Genomic DNA, 26,868 nt, shown 5'->3' with positions numbered 1-26,868 from the left:
AGAGGATGTTCAGATGTTTTCATACTGTATAAAAATCTCTTAACTAATAATGTACTGTTTGTTTGAGGGCATCATCCTTGTAAAGATACAAAAATACTGTGGGAAATTCTGATTGCCAAGAAATCATGTTACACAATTACTGGAAAAATATACATGACACATCTCTACATCTCTGTCTTTGGAAGTAGTAAAGACCAAATGTCAAGTGAATAAGAAGTCTCACATTTGCTTTTGGACAGCTGAATCATAAGACACATGAGAAAAACTCTCTACACAAGCAAAAGCTTTTGCTTTCCCCAAGGCATGAAAGTTTTATCTTCCACCAGGTCTTTAGATCAAGTGCTTCCTATCCATGTCGCATCATTGTGAGTGAATACACAAAGTGCAAGGACAGAGACAAGAATCAAGAACTTTAAGCACTGTTAATATGAGAAAATTTAAATACCTCTCTGTCATATCCAGAGCTGCTGCGCCAGGTAGGTTCCTTGTTGCATTTTCTGGAAGTGTCAGTTAAACAAGCTTGTCCATATCCACTTTCATCTCTCACTTGTCCAAATGAGTAGTTGTTTAAGAAAATGGGACATTGAGCATCAACATTGTCAACGCCTATCTGAAAACCCAGATTTGTGTTGCATCTTTCCACATCTGAATCATGCACATTCGTGACTGGAGTTATATTATTCCCTCCATAGATTTCTGTCTCTTGGCTGTAGGGGTAGGGATCCACTGGAGAGAAGTTTGTGTAATCAGATAGTAAAGAAGATCTGAAGCCAACTGTTGGTGACACTGTGCCTTGCTGCCAGTGAGAGAGAGCATTTCCAGGGTAAAGTTCACCATAAGCAGCTGGAGGCTGACCACAAAGCTGCTGGTCAGGCACAGGCACATTCAGACCAAAGACATCTAATGGGAAAAAAATTTCTTCAGGATGATGTGAATGTGATGAACCATAAAAAAAAAATTCAGTGCTGACTTCATCAACTATTCGATCAAATCCTAGATGGACCTCTCCAGCAGAACCAGTATGGTACATTGGGTAAGATGCTTGGTCCCCATCCTGTCCTTCATAAAATTTGTTGTGTGAGAAGGGCACCCTGCCGAAGTACGCCATGGCTAATTCTTCTCTTCAGCCTTATTAAGCCTCAGGGATGTGTTACAATACTTCCACAGTCAAGACAGTAATGTTCAGAACTGGAGTGACATACCCACTGAAACAAAGCAAAGAATAAAAGTTAAACCCAAGAATATCTAGTATAATGAAAGCACTATGCTTCTTTGATCTTTTCTTGCTTTAGAACTTTCTTCACAGGGTGGAAGTATTTTCTTAATCTGGAACTTGAATTTGCCTGATCCTTATTTCCAGTTTTATTTATTATTATTATTATTGTTATTAAATAAAAATAATAATCATCATCACCATCCTGGACTCCTAAATAATAGCAACAGGATGTCTAAAACCATTGCTCTAAATACAAAAATACTGTTTTTGACAAATATTAAAGAAAATCTCCATATTACTTCCATTATTTTACAGTTGTATAGCACAAGTAATGGAGGAATATAAAACAAGCAGGTAGGAAAACTTCATATTAATGGTCACCTTAACAGCATTTTCATTCACATCTTCCTCTTCTTTTGTGCCTCAAATTTCTTTATATTCTACTAATTTTTATCTTAGTGTAATCAGGTGAAGTAAAATCAAAGAACATAGAAGACGTGGACCTCCAATTAATAATCAAAACTGCACACCCCAAAAGCTTGGATAAGGCATACATAAAGAAAAACAAATATAAATAAATCAATTTCAGTCTTTTTGTTTGTTTGTTTTTCAAAAGAGACAGATATATCTTCAAAGCCTGAGGTTGTATCTTTTTTAGTAAATCAACAGGCAAGGGCATAAGCTTCTGCAGAAGTTCGTCATCATTCATACTATTACTAGCAAACTTCCTGATATTATTTTGGCACATGGTAAGTAGTCCTATGGTTCAGATGGGCAGCGTCTACCAGAGACTGCTGTCAGTGGGCAGGAGAACATATTTTTGGGGAAGAGTGCTTAGTTCTAAAACTAGAATCTATTCTGGGCCGCTTGTCCTCAAGGCCTGGGCCTGTTTCATTTACTGATACAGACGTAGCCTAAAAACACAAATGACACAGAATAGCAATACCACATAAAGTACACAGTTGTGCTGGGTACTTTATCACATAAAAGAAATAGAAATATCTGATTTACGAATTCAATAAAAAAATGTATTCCCTGAAAAAAAAGAACAACAAAGCTACCAAAATGAAAAGTGTACTCAGAAATTGCTAAAGCTTAGCTCCACAAATAGCTTTTCCAATATGTCCCCAAGATCTATACTGTATTAGCTTAGACAATAGCGCCTTGCAATGAAAATCTATATTTCAACAGAAGGTATTCATCACAACTTTATTTATTTTTGTTTTATTTGAAGTCAAACTCTAGGTGACATAGGCTCGTGTCACCTGCAATGAAGAATGAGAAGAGAAATAAAAAGTTAAATAGGCTGAAATGAAATCTCCAACTTCGAGTCTGAACTACTCTCTCAAGCACTCAACTTAGTGATTCCATGTGTGTTTGACTTGCTTTAACTATGTTGGGGAAAAAATAAAAATAAAGCATTTATGAAGTTACACTAAGCCAGATAACCAAAATGATGCATACCACTTCAAATGGTGATCTAAGCATGAACTTCAGTTACAGTCTCTGCATCATTCTCTCAGAAGTTAACTACATTTTTAGATAGTACCATTTTTGCAGGAAAAGATATTAATAAACATAGCAATAAGGTGTTTTCATGAAATTGTCCTCATTTACAATTCCCTCTGTTTCTCTTTTCTACAGCAGGTGAATAAAAGAAAGAAAACAAGAAAGAAAAACATATACCCATTGTCAGGAAAGATGACTTTTTTTTTCCTTCTTGAAAACATGAATGTTTCAGGAAAAATAGAAGATAAAAGAATGATGTCTCCCTTCTGACCCACCCTCCTTAATAAAGTTTGGCTACCTGGAAGACTACAATAGAGGCACAGAAAATAAAATACCTTTTATGCCCTTTCAACTGATTCTAAAATGTTTTCACTGCATTTCAAACAAATTCTGATACATAAATGTGCAAAAGCTCACCTTGCTTATTCAGCACTAAGGCTTTTATGTGTAACATCCCACATTTCTCAGACAGGCATTCTCACACATACACAGAGCCCACCTCCATCTATCCCTATATGACTGCTTATCTCCCACATGTTCCATATTGCTCAGAAGTATCAGCATATGTCAATTTATGCTGTATATGACTGTGGCTTAAATCTTATCTGCTAGGTTGGTTATTAAGACTAGGCTCTGTATTTGGGCCAACTCCTGATCCTTTTCAAAACAGTATATAAAGTTCACGAAAGTATCTGGCTCTTTGCCAGCCACTGTTACACCCTTTGAATTATGTAAAATGCAATGGTAATACTGAATTTTCAAAAAATCACTGATAAGGAAAAATTTATAATGCATTTTTGAAAAAAAAAAAAAAGTTTAATTTTTAGGTTCATTTTTTTCACCCTGTGGTTTCTGAACTCATGTTTTGGAGGGTTTGGCTTTTTTCCTCCTACAGCTACAAAGCCCTCCTTTTCCTTTTAAATGACAGCCGTGTTTTCCCATAAACGTGGTTCTGAGATTGGGGGTTGTAAGGGAAACTCACAACAAATGCCATAAGACATTCACTACAACTCAAGAGATTTGACAGCATTACACAACGCTCACAGCACTGTAGTTGCCGTCCAAGCACATGAAAATACTTCCCTTACTTCAGCATACACATACATTCTCATATAAAATCTTGGTGCACTGTGGGCTCAACTTTCCCTTTTTACCAGCAAGCAGGAGGAAACGATCGGGCCACTTGCTAAGCAGTAAGAATATTTGTTGCACCCTCTTACCTGAAACACATAATTTGTTAGAAGAATATACAGTATCCTGTGTCTTCTGCTGCACAGACAAATTCAGATGACCTATGTTCTTTCAGTATCAAGAGGGTGTAACTTCTTCCTAAGACGCTTTACTTCCTGTTCAACTGGTTTACTATGGTAATGATTCTTTCACATCTTCCTTCAGGGAAATTTCAAACAGCAGTAACAATAAAAAGCTAACACCTTATCTGTTCTCTTTCTTCATTTGGGAACCCAACTTTTTTTCTTTTTTTCCTTTTTTTTTTAAACACAGTGGTAGATGATCTCACGTTGCCAGTACAAGTATTGAATATGCTTAAAATAACAAGGCAACTTCTCCAACAGAAAGACTTGCCTCTTGGAAAGCCTTCTGCACTACAACGGGATTTGGGAATTTTACTCTGCTCCATCTTCATGCAGCTTCCATCTATCTGCACTGGTGGTGCATGCTCTGAAAGGAGCTCCTGGCTCTGCTCACAAGAGAAGGGGACGGTAAAAATCTTGCATGGCAGAGAAGCCGTCTGGCTTTGGCTCCTCAGTATGCAGAGCTGAGACAGTCTAATGAGGGAAGAGCCTCCCTTACGCTGGGATATTTCCCAAGGACTGCTGAAGTCTTGCCTCTCTGCGAAGGGCCTGCTGAAGAGCTGTAGCAAATACAGCACTGGTCACAAACATCTCCCTGGACCTCAAGTTGCCCAGGACCCTCCATAAAAGGGAGCAGTAGAGGCTGCTCCAGGCACAATGCAGTGGGAGTTCCCTCAGGGACCATCTGCCTCCACGCTTCATACCATTCCTTAAAAAGGTATACATTGCTCCACTGAAGTAGCTATTCAGAATTCACACAAAATCCCAATCCTAGTTTACTCCAAGGCTGTCACAAGCAGAAAAATATCCTCAAAAAGGGTGAGGGAGTCAGTATCAACAAAACAGTATTTCAGTTACAAAAGGCTGTGCAGTAAGACTGAACAGATTAGGATAAAGCATTTAAAGTTAATAATTAATCTCAGATATCTTGTATCAGATAAACTGAATGAAGTAATAATTTGATAAAGCATTATAAGGAAAATTCTGCCCTTCAAAGTATCGCAAAAAGCCATCAGTGATGTCATTGTGATTCAAAAGCAGTTAGCCAAGGGCGAAACTTATTTTAGTTGGCAAAAGGTGATGCATTTTTTGTCATATATTCTCCAACCCTTAAAATGTCAACTTGCTCCACAAACTATTCGGTGGCATTTGTGCTGTACCATAGTCACTACTGGTGATGACTGTGAAGCGATCCTGAGAGAAAGGAACACGCCAATTTTAGGAAGTGCCATTTCAGAGTTTATGGCAGTGTGATGTTGCTTCATCACACAGGGACTGGACACAATAAAAGGAAGAGTACTAAGAAAAAAGAGGAAATATGCATAGGAAGAGTTCCTGTTCTCAAGCAAAGACAGAAGTTTACATGCGTAAGATGAACGGAGTTGGGACACGTCCCCCTCTCTCCCCACAGTGATTTCCAGGAAAAGGTTATGAAGGATTTTCTTGGGAAACCCTGCACATTTTCAGGATTTTATTAGGCTTTTAATATGGACACTGCTTTTCTGTTTCCCACTGAAGTAGTAGGCAGGAAACTGCTGAGTCACTTTCTACCCTAATTCCTCCTAGGACTATAGGGAGTTGCCTCCGCCTCTTTTGCTGGCATGTGGGACAAAATCTCTAGAGACAAAGAAGACTGTATACTCCCTACTAGGATGCCGCTTCTCTTTCTGTTAGATGCTCTCACTGCTCCACCAACCGGCAGGAGCCTCCATCTCTCAGAATAAAGAAGAATCATGGATTTGATTTAGCCATATGTGAGCATGCTCGTATGAGTTAGGTCTGACAGAAAAATGAGGGTAAAGAGCTGGCAAAATAGTTGCTGTAACACACACCGAGATGAAATAAAGCATCTGCAGCAGGTTTTTTCTCCCAGTGTTTCTTCACACACACTGTGGAGCTTTCCCAGACTGCACCCTTGCATTTGAAGCCGTGAGGCTTTGAGTAATAGCAGGCTTGCAAAAGGGAATGCAGCACAATGTTTCACAATACGTGGGGGCAGAAAACTGGCTAAACAGAGAGCCAGCCAGTGAGGAAACTGCTACATTTCATAACAAATCCACTCATCTGTGTTACTATTCTCCAGTGCCACCTACTGACAATTCCGTAAAACTGTGAGGCAAGGAACAAAGATCACTATGTCAAGCAGAGCAGCAATTACACTTTATGTCTGGCTGCAGGGAACATGATAATATCTGTCATCATCACTGACAAACATGCCCTCTGTCAGAAGGTTGCCCTTTATGGGAAAGATTCATGATTGTTGAGATCCTGCTTGAAGATGGTGTGATGCTGCTTCTCTGCGATCGGTGCTCCAAAGTACCACTGCACCAGAGCAATGACAAGGTATCAGTAAAATTACTGTACATGGGTCCAACAGGGTTTTTTGATGCGCTGGTGAAAATGAAGTGATCAATGTCAACATTTTGTCATGTTTAAGTGGCAGATGAACAAGAATTCTGATTTTTAAAAAAATATGTTAAGATCTGAGGGTTGTGAGGGTTTTTTTTATTATTATTACAGGCCCTTTCTTTCTTTCTTTCTCACTTAGAAGCTTCATCAAGCAGGGGTTCTGCCTTCTTACCTGTTTAGTAAAACCCAGCAGTGTAAACACTGCTGTGCAAAGAAAATAAAAGTTGCAACAAACACAATACAGGGTTTGAGTCATTGTCAAATGATTCATTGGTAAAAGAGACAGTTGCTGTAAAGGGCAAAAAGAAGATTGCAGATCTGAAAACACTCCTCGCCCATTGCTCACACAGTAGAAGTCTGGGAAAGGACAGAGAGAGAAGAGAGCGGTGGTAGCAAAGTTACCCTTTTCAAAGAAAAATAAAACCAAAACATTTTGTTTTACATATAAAACGTTTTCACAGGATCCGCTGACACCTACATATAATATACAAAGTTAGTGCTACCAACACCCTCATGATGTTTGAAATACACTGTTGTGAAAGATCAACCTCCACAGTCTGCATGCACAGACTGCAAAACCAGCCATGACTAAATGTAGTCTATGGATTTTAATCTCTCCTTTTATTTGAACGTCTTTTGTACTTTGATCCTCTGAAAGGAACAACACATTTTACCAGAGTTGTTTCTGGCAGAAACAATTGCTTCAGCTTTAAAAAAATCAAATTACTGAAATGGAGACCTGTGTTATCACAATCATCTTAAAATATAGAGTTAAAATAAGACAAGCAAGCAGATTTTTGTTTGTGTGTATACACATATGCACACACTCATATATGTATGCTTATATATGAAAATATGTATGTAAACATATATGTATATGGATACATGCATATATATGTGTGCATATTTATATGTATACATATAGATCTGTCTATAAAAGCCTACTATATGTGTATACATGCATAAAAATGCCTAATAAACACCAAGTGACTCAAGAAAAGAGCTGAGATGCTTCAGGAAATAAGTCAAGCCACAAGTTTCAGCTGAGCAAGTCAAACATCCTAAAGCTGAGGAGTGCTTGAAGCCAAAGCTTCTTGTTCATATGGCTTTATAAATTTCACCTGGTGCTGTTTCTCTTACCTTTTGTGATGTTTTCCTCTGTTTTCTTCCGCTATTCTTTTCACCTCCGCACTCCAGTGTGCCTGCTCAATGTCTTTCTGTGAAATTCAGCTTTATCATTGCAGTGTATTCAATAAGGTTTGTTGACCTTCTAGCAATTGTTCATATCATACACTGTACAAATATAAAAACACAGTCTCGTGATACTAGCACACTGTTAACGCAAGCTCCCTAGCCACTACAGTAGGCTTTTTCCTATGGAAAATTTACTAATCTGGCTCATCTCCACCCCTACGACCCTTGCCCATTGCAGCTCGTGGTGCATGGGGTTCTCCAGGAGCAGGAGGAGGGCAGAGAACACCTCACAGCACAGAGCTCAGCCACGCCAGCAGACCTGAGCTGGGGTGACAGAGCCACTTTGCTACTGTAGTCTGGCCATGCTGCCTCAGGGAGCTGTTAATATTGTTATTTCCTTGAAGAGGATCTGACTTAAGTATGGTTTTAAATTCAGCTCAAAATTGACCACAGAAGAGGGAAGAGGAAATGGTCATATGTTGACAACGAATGGTAAGACAAGGGGTAATGGGTACAAACTGGGAACACAGGAGGTTCCACTTAAATATGAGAAGAAACTTCTTCTCAGTGACGGAGACAGAACACTGGAACAGGCTGCCCAGGGAGGTTGTGGAGTCAGTCTCCTTCTCTGGAGACATTCAAAACCTACCTGGCCACATTCCTGTGTAACCTCATCTAGGTGTTCCTGCTCTGGCAGAGGGATTGGACTGGATGATCTTTCAAAGGTCCCTTCCAATCCCTAACATTCTGTGATTCTGTGTAATAAAGACCCACTCACACTCCATCTGGGGATTTGCTCTGAGTGGACTTTTGGTTCACATGATGTGTCAGCTCAGTGGCTTGCTGAGTATTCAGATGAAGTAATAGGACTGAGTCCATTTCTCTTACTAATGTCACAGGTACCTTCAGTAAAACCAGCGAAATAAAACCTTAGATTAGGTTTAGACTATAAGCTAGTATATACTGTAAAACTAGTATAACATCTGAATCAGCTCTACAGTCTTTAGCAAAGAAAACATATTAATAATGGTTTAAGCATAAAAATACAGGCATCTAAAGCCAAAACAATAACTTGCTTACACAGTATTAACCTTGTCTCAATTTGCCTTACCACAAGGATGCTTTGCTTCCATTTGCAATAGTGCACATGTGGCAGTACCACAACATCTTTAATAATGCAGTATTTCTGATTTTTTTCCTGAACTTCTTGCACATGGGTAGCTTTTTACATCTTCCTTCTGATTTTCATTTTACTGTCATAATTGCTCACAGTACAACTGAAACGCTTAAAAAAAAAAAAAAAGCCACAAACAAACCATATGGCTTTTACAGAAAATAGTTTGTGGGTGTATATATAATCTTTAAACCAACTGAACAGCATTCCTTATATGCAATTCAGGATATAAAGCATCTGCTTAGATAGCTAATTTGGTTGCATACTTAGGTTGCCAGCAAAGCGTTCATTACTGTTTTCATTAAAACTTTACCTGCAGCATGAAAGCTAACAGTAATTTAGTTGAGTTTTCACATAAATAATGCAAAGGGACTGCTTACCTGCAATAAAACATATTTCTGCAGACTGCTACATGGAAATTAAGCTCACAGCAGCCCTCCACCGCAATTGGATCAGCCCATGAATGAGTGGCTGGCAAAGAGATACTTGCAGTGCTGAGAATGCAGCTTCATCTGTCACCTCCAAGTACCTTCCCCATCAATGGTACCCACAAGATTATTCTTAAAATAGCAACTGCTCTCTGCTGTGTCAGGTCCTATGCTAGCTTGCTCATGGTTTTGCTAATGATGTTTTTGTATTTATGAACCAGGCAAGCAACAGGGAAGAAGACCCTGTTCAGCAGACCTGTAGAATTAAACAGGTGAGGTGCATCCACTGGGGCTGGGCAAGATACTCGCACTGCAGCACTTCTGCAGCAGTAAACCATACCCAGTGATACTGGAATTACTCATCGCATTGCAGTAGTCAGGACTTAGATTTGTGTTCTGCCTTGCAATACTTTGGGCAGCCCAGCCAACCCTTATTTTTTCTGCTCCTCTGGCCTCCCCACCTTGTTCTGTCTTCCATTCAAGTGCGGGAATAAATCGATGCCAAGAAGTGAGTCAGCAGCACAGTGAGCTGCTACACACATACAGCTGAGGGGAACTGTGAGGCCCAGGTGCGCAAGGCAAGAGAAAGTTGTGCTGATACAGGGATACCTCAGGGGAAAACGAAGGAGAAGGAGTTAGTATTTAGCCGCAATGGCCTCTACAGGTGGCTGGTATCTTTCAGGGAGAGGTTTGCAGCTCACAATTAGACCAGATCATCTGGCAAGCATTGGGTTATGAAAGGAAAAGCATGAGAGTGCCCTACTCATCCCCACCCATTCAACAGCCCACAAAAAACCCTCATTCAATAGTCTGTATAAAGACAGTAGTTTCCTGGTACTGTTGTGTAGGGGGTGGCAGGTAACTACTGTAAAATAAACAAGGAGTACCACCCATCACCATGGCCTACAAGACGGCCAAAACCACCATGCACTGATGACATGAATTCAAATAGGGAGTGACACACTTTTCACTACAGTTGCCTGGGAAAGTGAAAAAAAAAGAAAGTTTGGGGTTAGGTACATTCTCTACATTCAGCGGTGATGTCTTGTCACTCCTGCTCCACCAGCCTGTGTGTATCACAGAATGTTAGGGATTGGAAGTGACCTCAGAAGATCATCCAGTCCAATCGCCCTGCCAGAGCAGGAACACCTAGATGAGGCTACCCAGGAATGTGTCCAGGCGGGTTTGAATGTCTCCAGAGAAGGAGACTCCACAACCCCCCTGGGCAGCCTGTTCCAATGTTCTGTTACCCTCACTGTGGAGAAATTTCTTCTCAAATTTAAGTGGAACCTCCTGTCTTCCAGTTTGCACCCATTACCCCTTGTCCTACCATTGTTTGTCACCAAGAAGAGCCTGGCTCCATCCTCGTGACACTCACCCTTTATATATTTGTAAACATTAATAGGGTCACCCCTCAGTCTCCTCCAAACTAAAGAGACCCAGTTCCCCCAGCCTTTCATGTGTAGGTCGCCTCACTGTCCTTTGAAGTTCATGCCAAGTAAGAAATCTCAGTTTAGAAGAAGTTTTAGACTGAGGGCAGTGAGCCTGTTACAAAGAGATGCATCACAAGCAGCACAACCACCTGACTTCTTTCCCAAGGAAGGCCTGAACTTACCAGATCCACCTGATCCCAAGCACGGGAACACCAGACTGCTCCTTCCAGTTCTGGCAGCGTCAGTGTGGGAGCTGTCCTGATGCAAAGCTCCAAGCCTGGACATCTGACTGCAAACCTGCAGCATTCAGGTCAAACATGAGCCTAGGTATGCCTAAAAGCAAATGAATACAGAACTCACTGTCATTTCAGCTTTCATTAAGGGCTGGTTGTTCATGGAGGAAGACAGGACCCGAGTTTGAGAATGTAAAACATCAATTTGATCCCAGATGTTGACAGCTTTAACAAAAGAAAAAAATAAAAAGAAAGAAATTTAAATACACCTGACATTCAGGTGCTGAGATGTTTATCTCAGAAGGATGTACTGCAGGCATCCAGGACACTGTCTAAAATAAGACATCATGTTGTACCACAGTAACATGCCTTTCCTTTGAGGCCTAGCGTCACAGCACGCTACAATTGATGGCCATGAAGAAAACTTCTATACTGGAATTTGAGAACATAAGCATGAACATAACTTCATATTAAAACTCATCCACAGCATTCCTTGAAGATCTGCACTTTCTTCTGCCTGCCTCAATTAACTGAGTCATGCCTACATTATCTGATAGCAGCAAATCCAGGAAAAATCCAGACATTCTAGACTGAGGCTGGAGCCCACTCACAAAGCATTGTTCATGTCTGCTGCAGACTAGGAATAGTCATCTCATTCTTCACTTCATTGATCTACTTTTATACTCTTGATTCAGATGCAGTTATGCAAACTTCATGTTTGCTGTCAGGCTATGAAGAAGCCTATTGTAACTAGGATATGGATTTCTTAGATGTAAATGCACATGCAAAATAGAATAAGCTTTGATATTGAGATTTTTTTTCCCCTGAGGTTCAAGTATTTTATCATTTTAATAATATTCCATTTTCCTGTTGCATTCATTTTTAAAACATCTTTTGTATTAGCTCTCAGTATTATAATTCCTTCAAAATTCCTCTGGAGGGCACTATTACCATAACTATACAATTAGCTACAGATGGATGTAATAGAGATAAACCCTAAATAGCCTTGTTGGCAGGAGGCAGAGTGTCTTTTAACCAAGACAGCTTTTATACTGCTGCCTGGGTTTTTACACTGCTTTTGAGGGTATACAGAAATCTTAGCGAGAACGAGAATTCAGAAATTCTTATTGTAGAAGATTTTGGAAGGGGTGGGGGGAGGATATATATTTTTTTTCTTCCAGTCATCATCTTTTTAGGAAGTACTATAATTCAGTTTATCCTTCAAAGGCTTTGCAAAAGTCATATTATCGAGACACGGCATGATTTGAGACAGTTTGGGTTGGGAAGTGATGGAAAAACTGATATTCTTGCAGACTCTTCTTGGTCTCTGTGGCCACTCCTGTACTCTTGAGGCTGGACCAGCAACTGTGAGGCCTGTACTCCACTCTCTTCATTTCACCAGAGCTGCTCTGTTCCACAGTGCAGAGCAAGGTCATCTGTTCCTCCAGGATTTAGAAAAGCCTGCCCAACATGAAGAGAGGGAAGGGTAATATTTTGGAGCTAGGAAAGAGATTGCGACACACCAGCGTTTCTTAGTAGTTGTGTGTTTTCCAGAACTGAAAAGAAAATCAGAAGTGAATCATGCAGTTCATAGGACAACTTTTCTGAAAACAAAATAAACTCATGAAAGCATGGAAACGTCAACTTTAAAGCAAACCCGTATTTCTAATCTGGTTGCCCTCTTCTGATCACATAGTGTATTTCACAATCATTTTATCTGACTGCTCAGAAATTTTGTAGGGTGAACTGCAATCCTCAGAGTTCAGGTTTTGAATTTGTTTAGTTTTTTCCTGCTGCATCTTCTGGGAAACATCATAATTATATACAAAAATTATTTTCTTTACTTTGATTTTACTACTTCCTCTTTTTTTTTCCTTTCATGACTTGCACATGTAGCTGTTTTATTTATTTTCCAATTAGAGTGGAAATTATTCAAGTAGGTGCAATACTTGTGTGAGGGATTTTATAGCAAGTAACACAGCAAGGTTATAATAGAGACGAGGGTCTAGGGATACTATATCATATAGCAGAAAATGATACTGATATAATGTGTTTTTAATTGGGCCATCAAGCAAAGAAAATAAGAGGGAAGTATATATTTCTGTTATGGCAGGAATTATATATAACAAAATAATACTACCGAGAAAGTTGCAATAGATATAACTAAAATGAAACTATTAGCATAAAAATAAATAGTGGTTTTGAATTAACTTCTTGTGAACTTAAGTTTGGACCTGTATCGATATTTTCATTAATAAAAATTATCCTTGCTCTTTGTCATTGATCACTTACCAAATTCAACCTGCATTCTCTGTTACCAGTTATCACCTAATTCAAAGACAGTCACTATACTTCTGTTTTACTTCAGGATCTTTCCCTTCTGCTGACATCTGCATTGCCACAATGAACACTGAGCTCTCACAGCTCCCTCTCCTTATCACCAGTCTTCAACAGCAATTGAACCATTTTGTTTAAGATTTAAAGATTTTTCAAAACATAAAAGCAAATGACATGAACTTTTCAAATAGATCTAAGAGGGAGAAAAAAAAATGATAGGTCAGATTTTGGGTATACTAACCTTGACATTGTCCTTTTAAAGTACTCCCCAGGCAGCTTTAACTTTTGCAACCAGCACTCAAGAATCCACGCACCCCAGGGCCCAGTCAGCTTGGCAGGATGACAGAGGTCAGCATTTCACACGAATGAACAATTTCTCCAATATATAAGGGCAAGCATTCAGCTCGCTCTCTCTCTTTTCACCTGTCCTTTAAAGTTTAAACCGAGACCATCATAGGTACCGTGCACAATGCAATGAAAATCCCTCTTTCTATTAACCCTTTGAACCCTTATGATGAGAAGTGATACCCTTAAAATTTTAAACCATGAGACAGAAGCCACAGAAGGACTCCTCTTCCCACCTGCCCCCCATACTAGCTTCTTCTTCTTATGCAATTTCCCTCACAAACAAACCCCCCATTACCTCTCTAATTCAATCAGAGTGTAAGAAACTCTTGATGTTCTTGCAGAGCATTCAAAGCACATGCACATGGTGGGGCCAAGTGGGAGCAGTACTTCGACCAGATTCACTTTTTGGATTATATTAATAAATCTCTTTATGCTTTGAATGTGACTGGGTAAGAACAACATGGTTTTCACTTGCATGTAAAACTATTTTTGGGTGGGAGAGGGAACCTCTGTACAGTGATGTGGTTCAGGAAACCACCACACAGAACTTGCAGTGAGGCCAAACAAAACCGACTACAGAAATTGAAACCTTTTTAGTGATTCCTAATGAAGGCACTAGGCAGTATGCACAAATTTTAGTAAAGCCAAAGGGTTGAGGGTTAAGTGATCACAAATCCGCATGCTATAATCAAAGACTTAACTTTTCAGTCCTAAGAAACCAAAAGCACATACCTTACCTGTAATTAGTTGGATGGTCTGAACAGGCATAGAAACACAGTTATCCACTCAAATTGTCTGGACAATTCTCAGAATGCACCTGTGTGACTTTGGTTCAAGCTCGCTGCCAAAGTAAGCTGGGAAAGAGAAAACAAATGGAAGCCTGGATAAGGAAACCTGCATTAGCTTCACTGTGCTGTTACATAGCTAGCCAGTTTCTGAGCTCCCAAAATTCAAAACTCAGATCAGATTTCACTGGGGTAGGCTAGGTTCTGCTTTAAACTGATATGTGTTTTTTACTTTAAAACAAAACAAAACAAAAATTCAGAAACAAGTATCTGGGCAGCAATTAAACATAAAATAACTATTTAGCAAGATTCAATTAAGACAGATTAGATATATTAAGAAGTCTAAGAAAATAGTGAAATGAAGTGTAGAATTTACTAACTACTTGACAGCCCTTAGGCTGGCCATAAGATAATTTCCTGGTGCCACATGCTGGTATGTGCCATGCCATATTTCTGCACATAAGAAGAGCACCTGGGGGCAGAAACAATTTGGACTGCAACACAAACCCATGCCTCCTGAGCTCCAAACTGTTGCAAGAGCCTTTATGGTCACTGCTTTTATACTTCAGAAAATGCTTTAAGCAAAGAAAATAATGGAAGGGCCATGAGACTTGAATTTATGACAAGAAAGAGTTAAGAAATTCTGAGCTTCTAACAGTCCGAGTTGTCCCAACCTCAATGTCACTTAGAAGACTGGGTAACTAAAATGTTAAGATGTGCAGGATTCACCATAAAGCCTGCACTTTCACCGCACAAAGCACCACTTCGCCTTTTCTAGCCAGAAAACAGTAACTGAGTAAGCTACAGCAAAGCACCAGATGCACCCTTATTGAGACATATAGACCAAATGAAGAAACATGGAATGGCAGATGGTGCCCCTTTTAGCTAACAAGAGAGAAGCTTAAGGCATCCTGATGTTGACAAGCCTACAGAGATACCAGACAGTGAAGAAAACTGTCGTGCATTGCTTTTTTTTTTTTAATGCAAGCATTTTTGTTTTCTTTTTATTGCTCTTTACCTCATCTGAAAACATAAGCTCCAATGAACTGCTGAAGATCAGTTACTGTCTTTCTCAGTCCCATATCGTTGAACCATTTTGTTGCACCACTGAAATATTTGGACAAGGCAAGAGATACGTTGTGGCTAAACACAGCTTGTTGAAAGAGAACTGGAATACTCAAAACAAGAAGCCCTTATGGAAATACTCTTTGTTTTTCTTTTTTCTTTTCTCTTTGAGTGATATTTTTTAGAAATTTTGCAGAAAGAATAGTGGGGTTTCAGAGCCCCCTTGTTCCTCCATTTGCCAGAAGGCAGAGGCTTATGATCTATCCATATCTCTGAGGGCTGAATTTCAGCTCAAATTCCCTGGAGCCTGGCCTGAAATGGATGTTGCTTCAGTGAATTCAATTTTCCAGGGTATTAAGAACTGAGAAAGTATAATAGATGACAGGCACTAAGGGTAGAATTCTAGCTCCACTGGAGGTTAATGGGGCTTTCTGACACCAACTTTAGGTAGGCCAGGATTTCACCCCAGTTTCAGGAAGCAGAGCAGAATAATGTTATAGAAGATTTAAACATTTATTGTGTAAGGCTGGGTTTGGTAGTAAAATGTGAATGATGATACTGACTTTGCTTGTAAAACTCTTCAAAAGTTATGGATGGAAAGCACTACTTGAGAGTGTGGTATTAGGGATATTCCACCGCAAGACTGAAAGAAATCAAGACTGTTTCTTAAAATTGCTATTTTAAGGATATTAAGACTTTCAAGGGTTTAGCCCTAAAGCTACATTCTCTATTCAAATCCATAATGGAGAGGAAAAATGAGCCTTCTGAACAAACGATGGATTTTTATATTCCTTTCAAGGTGGAAGGCACTTGAACAACACAAAATAGTCTAAATTCTCAACAGTCCCAGTTTGTCACATCCCAAACACATTTTCCACAGCAGAGGCACAGCACCACAGCAGAAGAAAATGTTTCATACAATGTAATGGAGCAGCATCATCACTTAGACCGTCCACAGCTGGGCAGACAAAATGTCACTGGGACTGGAGACCAACAATCTCAGCAGTCTTTCTTTGGCCTGCCATGGTCAGGGCTCCTATGAGATTTGTTGTAAATCCCTCATCTTCCAGTTGGCTCACCCCTCTCTCTACTTACAGCTGAGGAAGGTTTTTAATAAACATTTTGCTCTGAAAGTCTCTGAAAACTTGTCTCTAGTTCTACTTAGATACGCGATATTGTATCTATGGAGATACTTCTTACTGTGTTTCTTCTCTCTGTTTCAGGGATGTGTTTTATGAGTCATCCATAATGGTGGTCTAAAGCTTCACTGTAGAATTTAAAGCGCTAATGTAGCACAAGTAAAAAACATTTAAAATTGATGTAGCTTGAGGTCAATCACAAATTTATTGGAAGCACATTTGGTCACTTAGTAAGGAATTATCAACTGCTAACATTCATTTTGACAACTAGAAAAACACTTTTGATGTACAAGAGGTTTTTGATCTTCTGTCTTATCCTCAGAGAGGAAAATGAGGAGAAATGTAGAAGAAATCTGCCTTTAATTCCAACTCACATAAAATTTCATTGGTATGGATATTTTACCTTGATCTTAGTGGTATGAAAACAAATTAAGATATAGGCTGTCTTAATACTACCAGACGTAGGGAAGAAAGGAAATTAAGAAAGAAAAATGGCATTAAAGAAAGCAGGTAAAGCCATGTGGCAATGGATCAAAAAATCAGGGGCAAAGGAAAGAACAGCAAATAAGCAGGGGAGAAAAAGAGACAAAGTCATCAGAGAGGGCAGCAGAGGATGGAAAAAGAAATAAGCAGAGAAAGGAAGGCATTATCTAAAGAAGAAGTGCAGTGGAGGCAAAAAAATATTTAAACAGAGCAGAGATGTCACAGAAATAGAAAACAAAGCTGTAGAGAGAAAACTGATAAATTATGAAAATAGAATACCAAAGAGAATAAGGAAAGCAAAAGACCTAAAACAGAGAAAGTGGATAGAAAAAGACAACACTTCACCTCTGAGAATACAGTTAATTCCAGTCAGGAGGTGGCTTGAGGCCTATCTTTAGTTGACCAAATTCTCAGGGAGTTAAGAAAATAGAAAAAAAAAAATGTCTAGCGCCTCCCCAAGGCCATAGACTACTATAGGTTCTAGATAACACCATTACAAGCTGCCTTTCAATGCCTTTAAGCTTTCTATGGGCTACCTGGATTTCCCTCTTCTTATTGCTCCAACATTTTTGCCACCCTGACTTCATTTCCCTAGCTGCCTCCCTTTACACTTTTTTTCTGCTTGCTATTTTTCACCTTGATTTAAAAGGACAATCATAATGAATGCTTGTTTCTAACCAAGAGGAACTGACTGAAAGATGACAGCATATCCACAAAAACTATACAACAATTGCAAGGAAAGAAAAATATGTCAAGAAGAAACATAAAGTCCAGAAGTTGGTACAACTCAGTATTTTGTCTTCTGTACTCCCAACTCTGGGTAAATGTATTCATCCACACGTTAAGTATTACAAGTTTCTCATGGGCAAAACCAGAAAAATCTTAAACTTTGGAATGTGTAAATGAATGGCCCTGGTAACTTCAACCAAAACTGATTTTGAAGGGTTTGTCCTTTTTTTGTTGTTGTTCTGTTTTGTTTCTAAATAGCTTTTTCAGTAATGCTGCTCCAGCTACGCTCTTTTAGCCCCTCAAAAGTCAATTAGCAATCAGGAAAAAACTTTCAACTCCAATACCAGGTCTGCCAAACTGGGTCCGATTTCAGTATTAAAATATTTGGCCAGAATGTAGAAGTCTTACAGCCATGACTGCAATGCTTTTGAAAGGGGACTTGATCCTATTGTTCCAGCATTTTGTAATATTAAAAAAAAAAAAAAAAAGCTAAGTTCAGCAAGAGCAAGCAGCTTTGGCAAAGCAGGCCCTTAGCAAGAACCCTTCCCACTCCATTCTTTGCTGTGAAGAGAGGAAAGCAAACCAGATTTGCAGCACTAATGAAGTACTTCAAGAACTAACAGTATGCATGTAAATGTGATGCTGTTAAATGTGGTTCTTTAGAGCTCTTGATTAGCAGCCATCTTGCTGAAAAGAGTAACAAAACCATTACTCTTGCTGTTTGGGATTTTGAGCTAAGCAATGCCATACCAATTGGTGCACTGTACTAATGTAGCTTTAACTATCACACTGTATTTTCTAAATAATAGGTGAGATTTAAGGGGCAGGAGGGTAACTAATTAAGATTTTCTTTCCTCCTTGTATAAAACTCTGATTGGAGTGGCTCACGCTGGGACTCCACACACAAGGGCGAAGCTCCCTGTTTCAGTGACATCTGTTATGCATTAGTACAACTAAAATGGATGTCTCCCTATGTGAAAGCAGATTTATTAATAGGATAAAGTCTGTTTCACTCACTAGACCCAGTTCTGGAAGTGCAGGAAGACTCAGCTAGGTTTTGAGAGTAGATGAGCTTGCACCATTCTCATCGTGAGCAACCCTGGATGGAGGTAACTATGGATTTTGCAGCTCAGTCTCTATTCTTGGTTCTTAATCTTTCAAACCTAAAACCTTCTATGAGAATGTAAAACTTGCTAGAGTACTTTCTCCACCAGGAAAGTTTCTAAACTCTGTGGTGGGCTTCCTAATCAAAACCGAAGAAAGCACCCCAGGGGATGATCATGCTGAAGCAGAGTGGGGAAGCAGCAATGCAGTCTTTCTTTTATTCTAGAGGACTTTAAGAGCAAACAAGAAAACAAAAGCATTTCAGCTAGTGTAGAAAAATACTTGTGAACATTTTTACATGAAGCAAGCATTTTATGAAAAGGAAACGAGAAAAGGATTAGAGCCCTGATCACTGAACTGAGGGTTAAACAGGAGAAAACTCAGGCAAGTGAAAAATTACAAGCATGATCCGTAAAATATCCTGAGAGCCGGACACAAAGTAAGCCACACTACTCAAAGTCCAAGAAGATAATCCAACTGTGCAACTGGAGCTGCTCAAATTGCCTGACACAGATGATTCAGTGACCAGTTTCTCCCACAAAGAAAACAGGAATGGAGCACCCACTCATACTCCTTTCTGCTTGTGCTGCTGTAGTCATCCAGCTGACCCACATGTGGCCTCCGAGCTAATGCTTCTTAAATGTAAGCTTCAAAAATTTTCAGAAGTTTTCTAGTTGTAACATACCAGTGAACCATCAAAGCAATGGACAAAAGGGAACTGCCAAGCATGAAAACCAATCCTCACTAAAAACTTTGCTTAGCTTTGAGCAGAGTAGGGTGGCGTCAAACACCAGAGTTACAGATTTTCAGTTCAAGCAAACAAGATTGTTCACAGGCCTTTAATAATTACATCTTTAAAATCTATGATTTCCACATCAAATTAAAAGAAGTATCCCCTCAGTATAGGCTGTGTAAATCTAACCTATCGTAAACTGCCCTCAGTGGTTATCCTTAGAAACAAATGCCATCCAGGCAGCTGAGCACCAGACCAGGTACTCACCTCTCTGCCGGGTTCACCTCATCTTGAGGAAGTCTCTGCTCATATATCCACATGTAAGTAATTTCAAAATTACTGCTTTCTAAGTTCAGATAAGCATGAAAACCTCACACCAAGAAGTACTCATAAAGTGAAGGCGGTTGTGTTGATGAAATTCTTTTGTGCATGTCTCAGTAACCTCTAACAGTAAGTGTGTTTACCTGTATTTAAACTGCATGTAGGTTAGATCTGGCAGAGGTTTTTAAAATCCTGGTAAAAAGAACCCATTTTGAACCCACTGTCCTCTTATTAACAGGGTTTTAAGCTCTTGTTAAATGTAATTCTTACAAGAAATGTAAGAGGAAGCAAAGTGGCCACAGCCCAGTACTGTAGAATAAAACAGATCCCAGAAACAGGCTTGCTGTGGTAGAAGTAATCATCAGCACTTAATAAACAAAGAGGACTCAAGTTCAGCAAAGCACATCAGGGCACACCACCCCTGCAGCAAACACCAAGGTCAACCGCTTGGACACTTTCCTAAAAGTATGCACATTTCTCAGCTCTTTGCTGAACAGGGATGAGCTGGTCCCCAAACCAGCAATCCATTACAGTGACAAAGCAGCTCTAAGTATGCCCAGTAACATGCATGACAGCAGCAGGCGTTGAGCTGCAGCCAAATTCTGTCTCTAAGCGAGATAAAATCAGATCCAGGAGGCTAATAAGATAAGGATCAGTGCTCTGTGTACATCTATTCATTCATGAAAGCGCCAGTTTAAGTACGGAAAAAGTAAAGAGTATATAGAAAAAGTAAAGGGAAAAAAAAAACCCTCTTTATATATTATTTATAATTCAGAAATTTTGTGAGAACATTGAGTAGTTATTGTTGTTGTCAATAACATTTTTCTGAAGGTGTTGACTAGCATGATATATAAGAAGCTGTGTTAAAGGCAAACTATTAACTGCCTTTCACTCAAGTTCCATTCTACAACAGAGTCCTTTCACAATAGCTGCAAGAGGCAAGTTTATAATTGTAAATAAGACATTATCAGTCACAATGGTACATATCCCTATTTATTTTACTGCAAATTCCTGAAGGCAGAGACTATTATTAATGCTAAATATATTAAAATTCAAATTGAATAGCAGAAAGGAAAATAAGTAACAAGTTTAATAATTAAACTTGAAACCAACACTGCATTGGAAAATGTTGCAAACACCCCTAAGGAAAATTCATACTACAGAAGAACCTAAAGAAATTGATCAAATGGGCAAAGAAAAAGTTTTCAACTTGGAGATAATACTATATCTTCAATTTATGAGCATGAAATCATGTGCTTGCTGGGGAGAAAAAAATAAAAAAAATGCAAGCTTCTCTTTTTACCTCTGGCTGAAGAACTGACCTCTTGGCAAGCTTGCCAGAGCTTCTCAGTCATTTGCCTAAGGTGACTGAAATCCTGGTAGAGTGTAAACCAGCATAAGTCTTGGTCCTTTTCGTCTCAGCCTGTATCCTCCCTCCTGTTTGCTGCTGGCTGACTCACAAGTCTGGTCTCCACCTCTCTTATGAAGTATTGGGTGTGGGTGCACCCTAGGGAAACAAACATCACCATATGAATGAATACAATGACTTTCACACCTGTGGGGTGGCAATTAGAGTCCTTTCCACATAAAGAAATAATCTAGAAAATCACATTTGTGAGAGAAATATGGACTGACAGATGTTTACAAGTGACAAGGTTTCAACTAAAACACAGAACATAGGTTCTTTTTACAATAGTACCTTGTTAGATCCCCTCTGAAGAGTAAGTCCCTATTGATAAGCTGAAAAAGTCTGTAAGTCTGACTCAAAATACACCTTTAGACTCAGTTTTCATAACTGGAATTTTTAAATGAAATTTGTCCATATCTATGTGTCAGTTTTGTATATGCTTCAGGCAGGTTTTGAAAACCTATTACTATTAATATCATCAGGATCCCCACACTTCCAGCTTCTATTAAAGAAATCAATGCATATCTCATGTTACTGCTGACACCATTAAAAGCAACAGACAAGCACAGTGATGATTGTAGCATGAACACTCTTCTGCAAACAGTCAGCATGAAAGCTTTGAAGTTCAGTTAACAGAAATCTTCACAGTTGTGGTGCATAGCTAATTAGTTGTGCCTAATTCATTATATAGAGATAGCAACTTTCTAAAAAATAACAAATATCAGGGATTTTCATTTCTTTATTAGTTTCAATACAGCTAGAAAGAGATTTAATGGTATTCACAGCTAGTGAGAATATAAATCTGCCTTGGCCTCAGAAGAAAAGAAAGAAAACAACAAAGTTATTTTAGGAAGATAACAAGAAGATTCTTTGAAGTAAATTCATTTTCATGCTAAATAATGAAAAGTTGGTATAAAAATTGTTTAAAGATTTTCTTACTTAATAGAACTTTAGCATTCATAAAAAAAGATGCAGGTTGGAAGGCCAAGAGCTGAAGTGTTTTCAACCCACTAAAGAGGCTTGGTATGGACAATATACACATACTATTGTCCATATATCAATATATCCTTGTTATTGAAAATAAAACTCATCCCATTGCTGAGGAGAATCTCTTTTTGGAAGGACAGTAGCTGCCTTAACTATGCTTTCAGTCTTTGTCATCTCTTTACTGAGTTGCCAGTTCCAACACTTGTAATTCGACAAACCATATGGAATAACTAAGGCCACTGATACATTTTACTTCAGCTAAACAAACACCTCTGGGCAACAAAATGCTATATTACCTTCAGAGAAAGGCAAATCAAGTAATAGTCAAGAGGTGAAATCCTAAAAATCACCTAAAAGTTGCCACCCAAGTCTGGCACCCACTGGCACTGGACAGAACTTCAAGAGATCACAGCCCAGTTGTTGGATCTACTCCATGAAATTCCAACACTTGCTCTATGCTTCAGTTCCTCCATTTGCTTGGGGATTGTTGATTGCTGGAGACTGTTGATGGCGTGAAAGTGTAAAATTAGAGCAACATACATTTTGGTGGGGTGGGGAGAGAGAAAGGAAAGGGAGGACTTCTAAGTACTTGGCTAGAAAATTCAGTCCAAGTTCATTAGTAACATGTAAATGATCAAACATGGTATACCAAATGTTACTGGTTGGAGTACCAATTTCCCCTGGTAAAGAAACACTAGAGATTCTTTACTTGTAAGAAGTGATGATTTTTAAGACATGAGCCCAAATACTACACCACATATTCACTATTACCATTATTTATTTATAATGCAGAAGCACTGAAATGTCCGTGTTCTTCACTTTGTATGTGTCTTAACATTTTTATCCTTACTTCAGATGTATTTACCGCTCCACCATTCCATACACTTAGGAAAATCTATCTCCAGAACTTCTTCCTATCACTGACTTGTGTTCTTTGCCATTTATCATCTATAACTTTTTTGGTTCCTGTTCACTTTCTTCTGAGAAATTTGGAAGTGATGCTTTTAGGTTTTTTCACTCCTCTGCCTCACTTTTTTTGAAAGTCTGCATGATCAGTGAAATGAAATAGGCAATGTAAAAAAAACCCCTTGTGATGATGAAACATTTAAGTTAAAGCAGTTCTGGTTTAAATTAAAACATTGCATTGACAGTGCACAAGCCTCTATGTCCAGCTACAGTCTGATCTCTGTAGGAAAACAGCTGTATTAGAGTGTGTTTGGACAGCATCATTATCAACGGAGCTCTGGGATTACACACATTCAGTAGTTAACATTATCTGCTTCTGCTTGGGTTTCACACATTTTGGAAAAAGATCAGAAAGTACAAATGCATTTGCAGAGTCTCTAGCAATATTATAGTAGAGAAGACTTTACTGGCAAGAGATATGGTTGAGAGGAGGCTCTAACCATACTCCTCCGAGAAAATCTGTTAGAGAAAGAGTTTTATAATTTCTTTTTAGACACTCACAGATGTACATTAGGAAGAAGCTGAAAGTAAAAGTTTGATGATTTTAACAACCAAAAACCAAGAACTGCTCTTTACTGATGAGAAATTCTTCTACTCTTAAGATGCAGATTGTACTTCCCCAGATGTGTTTATGCACTAATAGTGATTTTCTTGTCCTGTACTTTCCATTTACAACAGTATTTCTTGTTTGCCTTCTGAAGAAATAAGACAAGAATTGCATTAAAAACTTCACCAAAATCACTGTCAAATATAATTATTTCAACAGTGGAAAAAAGTTTTTGATGAAAACAGTAAAACTCTGCCTCATCAACAGCAGCTGAAACACGAAGTTCAAGCAACTCCTACTTCATGTCCCTAATTTCAGGTATATCTGGTTCTTCACTTCCATGTGAAACAAACCCAAGTTCTTAATTTTCATTTTGTTTTCTATCACTTCCGTTTTCCTGTGAATGCCCAGGGTCGTCTTTAACAATGCTACAGATAAATGCCTAGCCCTTTCAGCCTCCTCATTTAGACCATTATCATTCTGATTCAGAGCTTGCAATTCCTTTCCAAAGGTGGATATTTGATCCTCCAATTTTGTCACAAGTTGTTCCTGTGCCTGATATTTCATATTAATCCCTCTTCCTAATTCTCTAATAATCTCAAATGCCACATGAGATGGATCTTCAGAGGATAAATTCACCACTAACATTGCTGCCTGCTTATGAGTCATCACAAGTTAGGGACTAAGAAACCGTAATTGAAAAATGCTTCTCTGCAACTTCTTTTCCTGAAATATTAATATTTTGCCTGGTCAACAAATGATGCTCATGGGATTTCTGTCTTGTCAACATCATCTTACAAGCCAGAAATAAAAGGCTATTGTATCAGGAAGTCGAGGTAAAGCCTATTTTAAGAAGAAAAAACAAGCACAGAAATTCCTAGGAAAGCAAACTCACTTTTCACAAGTTATCAGAGTTTAATTTTTATTATTACAGTATTCTACAGTGGCACCTAGATGTCTCACTTTAGATTTGGACCTCATTTTGCCACATACTGCATGAAAATGTGCTAGACTTAGGTTGCTAGTGCTATAGTTAGATTATGGTTGGACTTGATGATCCTGAGGGTCTTTTCCAACCAAAACGATTCTATGATTTTATGAAATACATGATTCTAAAACATGGTGAAAAAAGCAGACCCTTCTCTTTAGAGTCTAAAATCTATATAAAACCTATACAATAGAAAGTACTTACAGTAAATGCATTTATATATTTTTTTCTGCTCTTAGTTTAGGAAATACAGTTGAGGTCGTTTCTGATGTACCTCGAGACCATCACCCACTCCTTCTGCCAGTAGCCACAAGCCAGCAAGGAAACCAACAAAAGAAGGTGCAAAGGCTGCACCAAAACCGACACTCAAGTCAGAAGCAAGGTGAGGGTTAAAACAAAGACCTCTCCAGTTCCACAAAGGATACCCCATTATGCATCCTCCCCCATGGATTCTGCTAGGTTTGCTTAGAATGAGGCTGTATTTTGACAGTGCAAAGCTGATTTTTATGGGACTGTTAGCATAATGCACTATTAAGCCATGGTGTAAACACAGAAGAATCTGTGCAGTCTGTGTTGTCACCCAGCTGCTGTTGTTCTGAGCCTCATCTTTCTCTGTTGTCCTCAGCCTTGATATTCATTGAAACTTTTGATAAAATACCAACACTGAGACATGAGTGATTTGTCATCTTTATACCCTGTAAATGTAGCATAAAAATAAGTTAGACTGATTGAGATTACACTGTTGAGGCAAAACAAAATAGGGATCAAATCCAAACTGACAGCTACATGAATTTTATTAGTTTGAGGAGAAAAATTTATGAAAAAACCCTAATCCAAAAACCAATAAAGCACTTTGCCAAATATGATGTTATCTGAGACTCGTCATATTAAAAAAAGTTCTATTAAATCCCCTACTTTCAAGTTCAGCATCAAAAACACTCAGTTTAAATGATATTTCTGTCATTTTTTTCTTAACCTTCATGAAAAATTTACTATACCATGCTTAGAATTACTTGAATAATACATATCTTGTTTTAAATTCAAGTTATTACATGCACTTGTAAAAAGCTATTTGATTTGATTTTTCCTCCCACACCTTAAGCAAAATATGTGACAATTTTGTTTTCTCTTGGGTAACATGTATACGAGCTAACCCATTCCTATGGGATTTTCAATTGCCAGCTAATCCAAAGCCATTTCTTTTAGAATTGCATGCTATGAAGTTAATGGACTCAAGGGGCTTTTTTTTTTTTTCTTTTTTTCTCCGGGGTGTGTGTAGGGATTTTTTGGTTTCAGTGTTTTGGGATTTTTAAAATTAAAAGGTCCACAACATTTTCTCTTTTCTAGGCCTCACACAAAAATATAAATTACAAGACTACAACGCATGACTAGCAACCTCTACTACCGTAAAGGTTCTGGTCTTGCAAGATGACCCATGCTAATAGATCTACGTTTTTTTCAGAGTCTCTTTGCTCCTATGAGGGTTACATGCCAGTCCAATGAAATTTACCATGTATTTTACAGAGATATAAAGCTTGTTGTTAAATTAAAAGAAAAAAGTCTCCTAATTACATATGCATCACTGCTACTTTGCTCTTCTCACAACCTCATTCCTCTCCTTTTTTCAAATAGATTTGTTCTTAGAATAAAGTTCACCTTATCTTTGCCTCTTTCCAAGAACTTTAGATCTCATTTTTCCAAAATAAAACCTTAAATTGTTTCTGGCTCTGATATGCTTGAGAAAGTGAGTTTTTGAGAAATAACAGAGTTTTCATCCCCATATTGGAGAGTTGACATCAGTGATGGCCCTGGTTCTAAACAGCAAAGTAGGTTTCATCCTTTTGATGTCCAAAATATCACAAGGTCGAAATTATCTGGGAGAGAGGGAGAGGAGGTCTCTCATCTCTACTTGAAGCAGTTCTGTTGGACTCCTTAACTCTTAATGAGCCTCACAGAAAAAAATGAGTATACAAATGTGTTCTCACGGATTCAAAAGAGGGTATCCCAAGAGCAGCTAAT

At 38.6% G+C, this 26,868-nt stretch overlaps 1 protein-coding gene across 1 annotated transcript in view; it reads right to left on the bottom strand.

Moving 5' to 3' along the window:
• PIK3C2G (phosphatidylinositol-4-phosphate 3-kinase catalytic subunit type 2 gamma) overlaps nucleotides 1–21,444 on the bottom strand; it is a 275,634-nt gene extending 254,190 nt beyond the window's left edge. Inside the window, exons 1-6 of the mRNA XM_065846452.2 lie at nucleotides 21,257–21,444; nucleotides 14,332–14,448; nucleotides 13,488–13,674; nucleotides 10,859–11,009; nucleotides 7,588–7,740; nucleotides 446–1,205 (exon numbers count right to left, since the gene is read on the bottom strand). Coding sequence (XP_065702524.2) covers nucleotides 446–1,108 — 663 coding nt within the window. The 5' untranslated portion in view covers nucleotides 1,109–1,205; nucleotides 7,588–7,740; nucleotides 10,859–11,009; ... (1 more) ...; nucleotides 14,332–14,448; nucleotides 21,257–21,444. The remainder of the gene's footprint in view (nucleotides 1–445; nucleotides 1,206–7,587; nucleotides 7,741–10,858; nucleotides 11,010–13,487; nucleotides 13,675–14,331; nucleotides 14,449–21,256) is intronic.
• Between the last annotated feature and the right edge of the window lie 5,424 nt (nucleotides 21,445–26,868).

Source organism: Patagioenas fasciata, chromosome 1 (assembly GCF_037038585.1).
Source record: "Patagioenas fasciata isolate bPatFas1 chromosome 1, bPatFas1.hap1, whole genome shotgun sequence".
Lineage (NCBI taxonomy): Eukaryota > Metazoa > Chordata > Aves > Columbiformes > Columbidae > Patagioenas > Patagioenas fasciata.
This window is presented reverse-complemented; position numbering and strand designations above follow the sequence as displayed.